At 46.5% G+C, this 12500-nt stretch overlaps 1 protein-coding gene across 5 annotated transcripts in view; it reads right to left on the bottom strand.

Annotated features, from left to right (window-relative positions):
- Positions 1–12500, bottom strand: part of LOC134076330 (ATP-citrate synthase) — a 62023-nt gene that overhangs the window by 18942 nt on the left and 30581 nt on the right. For all 5 annotated transcript variants that reach the window (XR_009938604.1, XM_062531327.1, XM_062531328.1 and 2 more), the window contains exons 14-15: positions 6022–6163; positions 2134–2302 (exon numbers count right to left, since the gene is read on the bottom strand). Coding sequence is in view for 4 of the 5 variants with exons in the window: in XM_062531327.1 (XP_062387311.1) it covers positions 2134–2302; positions 6022–6163 (311 nt within the window). In the remaining variant the exon portion in view is untranslated. The remainder of the gene's footprint in view (positions 1–2133; positions 2303–6021; positions 6164–12500) is intronic.

Here is a 12500-nt window from a genome sequence, read left to right on the forward strand (position 1 = left end):
AAGCACACAAATTATATTTTGAGGAGAAATTAAATTTGAGCACAAAGAATTTGTAATTGAGCAAACGGGAATCAATTTTGTGCTCAACATGTCTTGTGTGTTCGCTACGGTCAACATGTATGTGCAACAACAGCCCCACTTTCATTCAGTTTCAATGTAGCCTACGCGCTCTCATACACAGCTCCCTTTGCTCGCTCTCTCCCTCTCGCTCAAATTCATCTCTGCGCTCGCTCAAAATCTGTAGATAATTGCCAACCAATCAGAAGATTCACCCGAATTTGACCAATCTGACGAATTTGACCTGACCAATCAGAGTAGCTCTTCAGTCTAGAAGCCTTCCCCGCGGGAAAATTGTGAAAGTGGACATTTTTTAAAGCCTTCTCTCATCTACGGTCACTGTACTTTTATCCAAAGACTTACAAAAGAGGATCAATATTTAAGCTAGCATACAGCAGGGAAAGCTAAGCTAAGAGTGCATATTGCAGGCATGAATATTTAACGTTAACGTTGCAACACACCCTTCCAGAAGTCCTGCCCTCCGTAGTTACTGTTGCTAGGCCTGTCAAACTTGCTCACGTCTGTTAGAAGAGATCCGAGATTTTTTTATGTCATTTACAAAGACATCGTACAACACTGAAAGCTCATATTTTGTCACTAGCGACCTACGTCTGTCAAATGCAATACAGTTGCATTTTCAGCTCTGAAAAAAAAAAAACGTTCATGAGTTAAAACAAAAGTCGAATGTACGTGCTGTTTCGAGTTTCGTTGGTTCCTCCCATAGACAGTAGTAGCCTACGAATGCAACAGGCGGAAGGCAAAAGAAGCATACAGTTTAAGCGAAACATACATGCTCCAAACTATATCATGTTTATATAGTTCAACATGTTATTTCACAGTGATTTTATGTGTTTGGGGACACCACACATTCAAATAAATGCCCTTAATGGCAACAGGCTAACATCGCAAAAACTCGACAGCTTGCCAGGCACTTGCCTAGTTACGGGTTGCTAAGCCACGATTGGCCTGTGGCGATTTTAGGGCTTCTGATTGGTTGGCAATTGTGGCACAAATGTAACGCTGTCTACAGATTTTAAGCGAGCACAGAGATGAACTTGAGCGAGAGGGAGAGAGCTAAGAGCGAGCAAGGGAGCTGTGTATGAGAGCGCGTACATTGAAACTAGAATGAAAGGGGGGCTGTTGTTGCACACTATACATGTTGACCGTAGCGTATAGCGAAGACATTTGTTGAGCACAGAATTGATTCCCGTTTGCTCAATTAAATTCTTTGTGCTCAAGTTTAATTTTTCCTCAAAATATAATTTGTGTGCTTGCTCAAAATATGTTTCTGCGCTCAATATTGCTCCACTCTGCGCTCATAATTGAGGCACAAATGTAACGCCATACTGTCGTAGGCAGAGCGCAGCGAGGCGAAGCTGATGAGCACACACACTCTACACACACACACACACACACACACACACACACACACACACACACACACACACACACACACACTCCTGACCTGCGCGTACTGCATGGTTTCCATGGCGCTGTCGTAGGCGGATCGGAGCGAGGCGAAGCTGATGAGCACACACACTCTACACACACACACACACACACACACACACACACACACTCCTGACCTGCGCGTACTGCATGGTCTCCATGGCGCTGTCGTAGGCGGATCGGAGCGAGGCGAAGCTGATGAGCACACACACTCTACACACACACACACACACACACACACACACACACTCCTGACCTGCGCGTACTGCATGGTCTCCATGGCGCTGTCGTAGGCAGAGCGCAGCGAGGCGAAGCTGATGAGCACACACACTCTACACACACACACACACACACACACACACACACACACACACACTCCTGACCTGCGCGTACTGCATGGTTTCCATGGCGCTGTCGTAGGCGGATCGGAGCGAGGCGAAGCTGATGAGCACACACACTCTACACACACACACACACACACACACACACACACACTCCTGACCTGCGCGTACTGCATGGTCTCCATGGCGCTGTCGTAGGCGGATCGGAGCGAGGCGAAGCTGATGAGCACACACACTCTACACACACACACACACACACACACACACACACACACACACTCCTGACCTGCGCGTACTGCATGGTTTCCATGGCGCTGTCGTAGGCAGAGCGCAGCGAGGCGAAGCTGATGAGCACACACACTTCCGGGTGCTTCCGCACGGCGTCCGCCATGTTCTTGTACACCGGCAGCAGGATCTCCTTGTGGCCCCAGTAGAACTTCTGCTTATGGTCCCCGCTATAGACACACACACACACACACACACACACACACACACACACACACACACACACACACACACACACACACACACACACACACACACACACACACACACACACACACACACACGCGCACGCGCACACGCACACACGAGAGGTGGGGTTAAAGGGCGGGTAGAGGTGGGGTTAAAGGCAGCAGGATCTCCTTGTGGCCCCAGTAGAACTTCTGCTTATGGTCCCCACTATGTATATACACCAGTGGCGGACCGTGAGTTCAGCAATTAGGCCTTCAATAATTACTATTTTTTTGTCAAAAAATAAATAAATTAGGGGGGCGTTGCGGGGGGATCCCCCCGCAGATTTTTTTTACATTACAAGGTTAAAATGTGCAATTTCCCTGCATTTCACAGTGGGAGAGAAACGTTTTCTCTTTCTAACGCGAGTCGGTGTATCACTATTTTCGTTACATAAACAAATACGTCCGAGCTGAATTCCGCATTGTTTATTGGTAAACATAACATCTTTATTGGGACCTGGCCACTATCCTTATCAGCAGCATGGGTTTGAGCAGACTAGGCCCTACTTTAAATATTTAGGCCATCGGCTTACTTGTTTCAGACTGTTTCTAGAGCTCTTCTATTTAGCTGTGGCGTGTACAGTGCTATTATTTTAGGTTGCTTCGCTGCTGCTCCGATTACTCAAAAGCTAGTCATGTGGAACTACAGGGCTAGGCTATCCTACAGTCAGTATCTTTGCTACAGTGTTTGCCAAACCTTCACGGTACACTATGAGAAATGTCTCAACAGAAAATGTCACAGCACACCACCCATGATATTAAACAGTCACAAAACGTATTGCCCTAATGTTGCCACTGCTTGTTGGCTACTTCAAAATGCCATAGGCATTGGCATTAATTGCCAGCTCACGTGATGGCCATGCCACGGATTTCACCAATAATTTCCACAAAACTCAAAGAGATCAAAAGTCGGACTAAACTAGCAGGGCAGTCGACTGGCAGTAAACCAGACCTTGGAGGGCAGGGAATCAAATGACAGTTTGACATGCCGATCCCGACAGCTTCACCAAAGTCTCATCAACTCTCACACAACTTCAAGCTAGCATACAATCTAGTCGTACCAAGCTAACAATCTAGTCGTAACCAAGCAGCACTAAAACACGTTTGTTATATAGTAAAGGGCCAGATAACAAGCATATATTTCAAGTCTTATGTTATGAAATAAACATGAAACAAAACTTACCAATTCCTGCATAGTGACCAGCTAGCTGCTACGTGCAGAGTTATAGCTGACGTTATGTGTAGCACTATCGATATCTGCTAGTCCAGCTGACACTATAGCCTCCATTATTTTTGCTTAATGATGGTTTATTTACTATTCATAACTATAACCATAGTCATGTCAGTATGACACATTTATTTATCCATTGAAGTCCAGTCTGATTCTGACACTGGCACAAGATGTTCCTCACGTCAAGCCATAGACAGTAAACGCCTCAAACAGCGTTAACATTTGTGATGAACGATTCCGGGTATTCTTTTCGAACATTGCAGGCCTAGCTGCAGTCAGACCTGCCTACCTCGCCATAATAGGTCGATTTGATTGGCTAATTAGTCAGATGTAGCCATCAATCAACCCGAATCCAAATATATGATTTCGAATGGTTGCTTAGGTACCGTAAACGCAGTGATTCCTTGTGAAGGCCTGAGGCGGGCCTTAACAAGGGAACTCATGGGATTGGATGAAAATATATCGCACACTCTCGCTATTTGTTCAGACAGTCTGTCAATCAAATCACATAGCCGACAGCGGTAGTAGTCGAGAACGATCGGGGAAGGAGAAGCAGGAGCAAATAATAAATGGTTAAGTAAAATGTTATTAAAGACACTAGTATTTTTCATTCGTTTGGAAATAGTTAGGCCTTCAGAGAAGGCCTTGAAGGCCCTGACGGTCCGCCACTGATATACACACACACACACACACACACACACACACACACGAGAGGTGGGGTTAAAGGGCGGGTAGAGGTGGGGTTAAAGGCAGCAGGATCTCCTTGTGGCCCCAGTAGAACTTCTGCTTATGGTCCCCACTATATATATACACACACACACACACACACACACACACACGCGCGCACACACACACACGCACACACGAGAGGTGGGGTTAAAGGTTAAAGGGTAGGGTATTATTATCATGTTCTTGTACACCGGCAGCAGGATCTCCTTGTGGCCCCAGTAGAACTTCTGCTTATGGTCCCCACTATGTATATACACACACACACACACACACACACACACACACACACGCACACGAGAGGTGGGGTTAAAGGGCGGGTAGAGGTGGGATCTCCTTGTGGCCCCAGTAGAACTTCTGCTTATGGTCCCCACTATAGACACACACACACACACACACACACACACACACGAGAGGTGGGGTTAAAGGGCGGGTAGAGGTGGGGTTAAAGGCAACAGGATCTCCTTGTGGCCCCAGTAGAACTTCTGCTTATGGTCCCCACTGCGCACACACACACACACACACACACACACACACACACGCACACACACACACACACGAGAGGTGGGGTTAAAGGGCGGGTAGAGGTGGGGTTAAAGGTTAAAGGGTAGAGGTGGGGTTAAAGGGTGGGTAGAGGTGGGGTTAAAGGTTAAAGGTTAAAGGGCGGGTAGAGGTGGGGTTAAAGGGCAGGGTAGAGGTGGGGTTAAAGGTTAATGGGCGGGTAGAGGTGGGGTTAAAGGTTAAAGGGTAGGGTAGAGGTGGGGTTAAAGGTTAAAGGGTAGAGGTTGGGTTAAAGGTTAAAGGGTAGGGTAGAGGTTAAAGGTTAAAGGGCGGGTAGAGGTGGGGTTAAAGGGCGGGTAGAGGTGGGGTTAAAGGTTAAAGGGTAGGGTAGAGGTGGGGTTAAAGGTTAAAGGGCGGGTAGAGGTGGGGTTAAAGGTTAAAGGGTAGGGTAGAGGTGGGGTTAAAGGTTAAAGGGCGGGTAGAGGTGGGGTTAAAGGTTAAAGGGTAGGGTAGAGGTGGGGTTAAAGGTTAAAGGGCGGGTAGAGGTGGGGTTAAAGGGTAGGGTAGAGGTGGGGTTAAAGGGTGGGTAGAGGTGGGGTTAAAGGTTAAAGGGCAGGGTAGAGGTGGGGTTAAAGGTTAAAGGGTAGGGTAGAGGTGGGGTTAAAGGGTGGGTAGAGGTGGGGTTAAAGGTTAAAGGGCAGGGTAGAGGTGGGGTTAAAGGTTAAAGGGTAGGGTAGAGGTGGGGTTAAAGGTTAAAGGGTAGGGTAGAGGTGGGGTTAAAGGTTAAAGGGCGGGTAGAGGTGGGGTTAAAGGGTAGGGTAGAGGTGGGGTTAAAGGGTGGGTAGAGGTGGGGTTAAAGGTTAAAGGGCAGGGTAGAGGTGGGGTTAAAGGTTAAAGGGTAGGGTAGAGGTGGGGTTAAAGGGTGGGTAGAGGTGGGGTTAAAGGTTAAAGGGCAGGGTAGAGGTGGGGTTAAAGGTTAAAGGGTAGGGTAGAGGTGGGGTTAAAGGTTAAAGGGTAGGGTAGAGGTGGGGTTAAAGGTTAAAGGGCGGGTAGAGGTGGGGTTAAAGGTTAAAGGGCGGGTAGAGGTAGGGTTAAAGGTTAAAGGGTAGGGTAGAGGTGGGGTTAAAGGTTAAAGGGCGGGTAGAGGTGGGGTTAAAGGGCAGGTAGAGGTGGGGTTAAAGGTGAAAGGTCGGGGTCTTACGTGAAGGGGTAGACCATGGCAGCAACAGAGGGGGCGTCGCGTGAACACACGTAGTCGAAGTCCATCATGCCCTGCACCGCACGCGTCTGCATGCCCCATACCAGCGCCTTGGACTGGCTACTGAACAGAGTGGTGGCCTTCACTGAGGGAGACGGAGAGAGAGAGAGAGAGAGTCAGGAGGGAGAGAGAAATGAGAGAGAGGGAGGGAGAGAGAGTCAGGAGGGAAAGAGTCAGGAGGGAGAGAGAAATGAGAGAGAGGGAGGGAGAGGGAGAGAGAAATGAGAGAGGGAGGGAGAGAGAGGGAGGGAGAGAGAGAGTCAGGAGGGAGAGAGAAATGAGAGAGAGGGAGGGAGAGAGAGGGAGAGGGAGAGGGAGAGAGAGAGACACATAGGGAGAGGTTAAGAGAGGAAAATGAGGAAGAGAGAGAGGGAAGAAGGAGGATAAGAACATCATGATGTGCTAGATTTCTGAGGCTCTGATTGACCAGGCTGCAGTGCATTCCGTTCAGAAGCTATTCAGACCCCTTCACTTCTACTTAACCCCTTACAAGCACCTTACATACCATAACCTAGCAACCAACATGATTACTTTAGCAATCAGCCTAGCAACCACTTAATTTTGCATTGCAACCACCATATACACCCTAGCAACCATCTTAATTACCCAAGCAACAACCTAGCAACCACCACTATAATGACAACCTAGCAGCCATCATAGCAATGAACATGATTACTATGCAAAATAAAGTGGTTGCTGTAATGGTTGCTAGAATAACCACCATATGTTCCATAGCAACAACATAGCAACCATCAGAATTATCCTAAACCACTACCATAACATCAACCTAGCAACCAACATGATTCCCATAGTAGCCCCTTTATTTGGCATATTCACCAGGTACCCTAGCAAAACCATTGTAACTATCTCTGCATTATCAGTCTTTACACTGTATGATATTTCAGAACATATTTTTTTTGTCATTTCGCACATTGGCAATTCCTTGGAATCGCATTTCTAGTTATTATTATTATTACTACTATTATTATTATCACCATCATCATTATTATTAGGTCTCTATTATGTACTCCAACCATTATATTTCACTTAACTTTTTACTAACATTTTTAACTTTAAAATATTAAATTTGTACTGAATTGATGTACTGAATGTACACAATGTAATGTTGGATAAGTTGTGGAAAGTGAGGGGGCCTGCATAATTCCTGAATGCACTCTGCACACTAACAAGAGTGTGTGTGAATATGAGGATCTGTGTGTCTGATTAGTCAGTCGAGGAGAGACACACACACACACACACACACAGAGCAACACACACACAGAGCAGTGGGTACATTAGAACCTAGACATAGACAATGTGCTTAGCCGAAGGTAATGTAGTTTCCATTCATTAACATTCATTATTATATGGCTCTCTAGAATGTTGAGAGAGCTCCCATTCACTTTGAATGGGCCTCCCCAACGTTCTACCGGTGATTAATATGTATAATCACCGGTGAAAGTATATAATGACCGCTGTCAATGGCAACAGGTTTTGTGCTTCTAATTCACATCTTTCATATCAATCCGCAACAAAGCCGTTCGCTGGTTGCAATGGAATTTCATTGAAAGTTACCAAGTATGTTGCCAGGCAACACCTAACAACTGTCAACTGTGGCGAACTATTTATTTTCTAGAAGTTAGCGGAAGCCACCAAACGGTAGCCAAGTCATTGCTAAAGACACGTTGAGTAAAGTTTCATTTCTCTTTTTGGCAAGTAGCCATATAATAAGCGGGATAATGTATAGAACGCCGGTCATTATCGGAAAATAATTCCCTTCAGGACGAAGCAAAACCCCTCCGCTGCGCGTCGGGGTTCTGTTCATCCTGTCGGGAATTATTTTCCGATAATGACCGCCGTTCTATACATTATCCCTTACTTCTCAAACTATGTTGTTCCACTGGACGTGGCCAGAGAGTGTTTTTCCACTCAAGTCTGTAGGAGTCACGTCATGTTGCTCAAGCTCTAATGGGATGGTTGATAACCATATGCTCATACTGGTAAATATGTTTTGGTAAATACAATACTTTTAGTGATGTTGAAGCCTTGAAGGCTACTTGGCCGAAACGCGTTGGAGTTTTTTTAAAAGGTTTAATGTGACCGAGCCGCTACAATAAAGGCCTTGGAGTTCCTCTGGTTTTTCCAATTAAAATTTTTTCCCTTCCAAAGAGCACCTCAAACAGACTTTTTCTGAGTCCACGAAGCGCTCCTAGACAAACGTTTTCTGAAAACTTTTAGTGATGTGATGATATTTTGAAAAGTGCAAAATGATGAATGTAGCCTCTGACTGATGCTGACTTTCAGGAAGATGATCCGGTGAAAGATGATTAACATGTAAGTTGCACACACACACACGCACACACACACACACACGAGGATTTCCTTCATCAGAACACATCACACCGGTTACGAGGTTACCCTGCAACATTGCTCAAAGTGTGACTCGTGCATCATCCATATTAATGTGCCTTAAAGGCTCATGCATCATCCACATTCACGCCCCTTGGCATCAATATTCATGTGGCGCTTGCACGGTTCCCAGGTAGCTAAAAACCAACTCAACGGGTCGTGAACTCGTGATCAACAGTTTTACACAGAGCACCAGCATTCACCAACTAAACGGGTCGATCCTACCCGATCAACAGCTGTACTAAACGGGTCGTGATCAACAGCTGTACTAAACGGGTCGTGGTCAACAGCTGTACTAAACGGGTCGTGATCAACAGCTGTACTAAAGGGGTCGTGATCAACAGCTGTACTAAACGGGTCGTGATCTACCTGATCAACAGCTGTACTAAACGGGTCGTGATCAACAGCTGTACTAAACGGGTCGTGATCAACAGCTGTACTAAACGGGTCGTGATCTACCTGATCAACAGCTGTACTAAACGGGTCGTGATCACCAGCTGTACTAAAGGGTTCGTGATCACCAGCTGTACTAAACAGGTCGTGATCAACAGCTGTACTAAACGGGTCGTGATCAACAGCTGTACTAAACGGGTCGTGATCACCAGCTGTACTAAACGGGTCGTGATCATACCTGATCAACAGCTGTACTAAACGGGTCGTGATCATACCTGATCAACAGCTGTACTAAACGGGTCGTGATCAACAGCTGTACTAAAGGGGTCGTGATCAACAGCTGTACTAAAGGGGTCGTGATCAACAGCTGTACTAAAGGGGTCGTGATCAACAGCTGTAATATGCTTGAGAGTGTCTAGTCAGTCTGAAACCAGGGCTAGGAGACCGAAAGAGGATGTTAAGTTAAACTGGGTCGTGATCATTAGCATTCTTAGCATGCACTGGCAATGACAGAGACTTCATTCTCTAATTATGCATTTATTATGCAGCTATTTCAAGGTAACCCAACTGCACTGGGCTGCATTGCCCACATTCTGTGGTTCCCACTTGACAAGTTCAGTTGTGACTTTTAGAGCACATCTCTGCTCCAGTAGGCGATGACATGCAGCAGGCAGCACAGTAGTTGAGCAGTTGACAGATTGCAGATTTATTCCTGTTAGGAGCCTGTTCTCAAAGGCTCACTAGACCCAGAGACAGTTGACTGATTGCAGATTTATTCCTGTTAGGAGCCTGTTCTCAAAGGCTCACTAGACCCAGAGACAGTTGAACTGACCTGATGCACTTCAATGGCATCACCGGCAATGACGATACACACAATTCTACTCCTCTTCTCTCATCACTAATGACAATACACACAATTATACTCCTCTTCTCTCATCACTGAAGATCCAGATGTCATGTGGTCTATTTGGTTCTGCCAAAGTAACTGATAACGTCAATACATCATCTGGTCTGGTTGGCTCTGAAAAAGTAGCTGATAATATCAATATGTGTTTGGGTCTGGTTGGTTCTGACAAAATGATTCCAGTTCTGAAGTGGAATTGGATTTTGCTCGTGCTTCAGAGGCCTCATGGGTAAAGGGGAGGGGCTAGTGCTGGTGCATCATGGGAAGAGGAGGGACGGTCTGGGTCTCTACTTTGGGTGCAGCGTACAGTTGCAGAGGTGGAACACACACATAAAACACACACACACACACACACACACACACACAAATGACACACTGAAAAGAGAGGAGGGGTTGTGGATAGGTGACTGGCAAACACACACACACTGGAAAGAGGGGAGGTGTGTTGATCAGGGACAACACACTAGGGCTTTGACTCCGAACTTCGTTATTCGAATATAATTCAAATTTTTGAGAAATATATGATATTCGAACGAATTTTAGGCAGCTCTTAATATTCAAACCTGTTATGAGCATTATTTTTTTGTACATGTGTTTGCATGCAAACGTTTTCAGATTCAGCGGCTTTCTCACATCTGGTAAAGTCGTGAATCATGAGCTCATTAGCAAGGCTAGGCTTACACGTCTGGGCTCCTGTAGGTGATGTTAGCGAGTGGTTTGACTAGCCTATTCAGTTTCCCCACGTGTGTGCAAGTTTCAAGGTAAGCTAATAGTAACTTCCTCATTTGGACAGGCCCTTTTAAGTCTTGGAGTTGGAAGACATTGGTATTGAGATGGTCAATCAACTTGAATGCAAGAGTTTTAATCTGTGCAGCATGCTAATCATGCTAACCGGATAATTTAGCTTGTTGTCTTCTATGCGTCATTGCTTTCACGATTGTGAATGTTTAGGATGCATGTCGAGGGACTGGTGTCCATTGAGCGCGCACGAGGGAGGACGAGAGAAAGCGGGCCATGGAGAATGAGTTTAGGCTACTTAGGCTATACTGTTTGGTAAAGTTGTATGCATAGTGCCTCCACCTGAACAGCGTTATGTCGGTGCAATCAAGCTTCCAGGGATCTTGTTTTCATGCAGACAGACGCGGTCTGCACGGAGTGGAGGGGCTGTGTACGTGTGTGTGTGTGTGTGTGTGTGTATGTTTGTGAGAGAGAGAGAGACACAGACGCATGACGTGACAGAGAGACGGAGGGAGAGCAGGAAAATGAAATTCAGCTTAATGAATGCTGCGTGTTTTTTTCCATTAGCATAAAAATAATGGTCAAAATATTATTAACAAATATTCGAATACATTCGAAGTTTGATATTAATAACCAAACGAACTTCGAATACGATTTTTGGCCAAAAGTCAAAGCCCTACAACACACACACACACACATTGCAAAGAGGGGAAAGGGGGGGGGGGTGTTGATCAGGGACAACACACACACACACACACACACACGCACTGCAGAGGGGGAAAGGGGGGGGGGGGGGTGTTGATCAGGGACAACACACACATTGCAAAGAGGGGAAAGGGGGGGGGGGGGGTGATAGGGGACTGCACTCCCATGCTCTTCCCTACCTCCACTGGAACCAACTGAGGCCTTCAGCACTGTCACACACACACACACACACACACAGTACAGAGGAGCAAGTTACACACCATTCTGGGACTACACGGTTCTCCTGCGCACACACACACACACACACACACACACACACACACACACACACACACACACACACACACACACACACACACACACACACACACACACACACACACACACACACACACACACACACACACACACACACACACACACACACACACACACACACACACATGCTTTTCTCTCTTCTCTACAGAAGTTTCAAAGCACAGAGGTTTGTGGTGCCCCTCATCAGCACTTTCAAGAGTGTGTGTGTGTGTGTGTGTGTGTGTGTGTGTGTGTGTGTGTGTGTGTGTTGTGTTTTTGTGTGTGTGCGCGCATCAGCACTTTGAAGCCTCCAGGCAAACAGGCTTAGACAACTTAATCTATTCATGCACTCAGTCACACACAGAGCAGCAACTAGACTGCAGGTATGGAGAGAGAGAGAGAGAGAGAGAGAGAGAGAGAGAGAGAGAGAGAGAGAGAGAGAGAGAGAGAGAGAGAGAGAGAGAGAGAGAGAGAGAGAGAGAGAGAGAGAGAGAGTGAGAGAGACAAGAGAGAAACGAGAGAGAGGAAAAGAATGAGGGCAGGAAGGGGGAGTTCTGTGTTCTATGCTCTTACTCCCGGGGTAGGTATGCTGTTACCCCGGGGTAGTTATGGTCTTACCCCCGGGGTAGTTAGTTCTGGTCTAATGCGGTTACCCCCGGGGTAGTTAGCTATGGTCTTACCCCCGGGGTAGTTATGGTCTTACCCCCGGGGTAGTTATGGTCTTACCCCCGGGGTAGTTATGGTCTTACCTGAGCAGGTGGCACTAAAGGTCCTCAGAGCGCAGGGGGGATAGAGGGCTTAGAGAGGAGGCAGCAATGATGGAGAGAACAACAGTGAGATGGAGGATGAAGAGAGGAGGCAGCAATGATGGAGAGAACAACAGTGAGATGGAGGATGAAGAGAGGAGGCAGCAATGATGGAGAGAACAACAGTGAGATGGAGGATGAAGAGAGGAGGCAGCAATGATGGAGAGAAC

This window comes from Sardina pilchardus, chromosome 3, assembly GCF_963854185.1.
Source record: "Sardina pilchardus chromosome 3, fSarPil1.1, whole genome shotgun sequence".
Lineage (NCBI taxonomy): Eukaryota > Metazoa > Chordata > Actinopteri > Clupeiformes > Clupeidae > Sardina > Sardina pilchardus.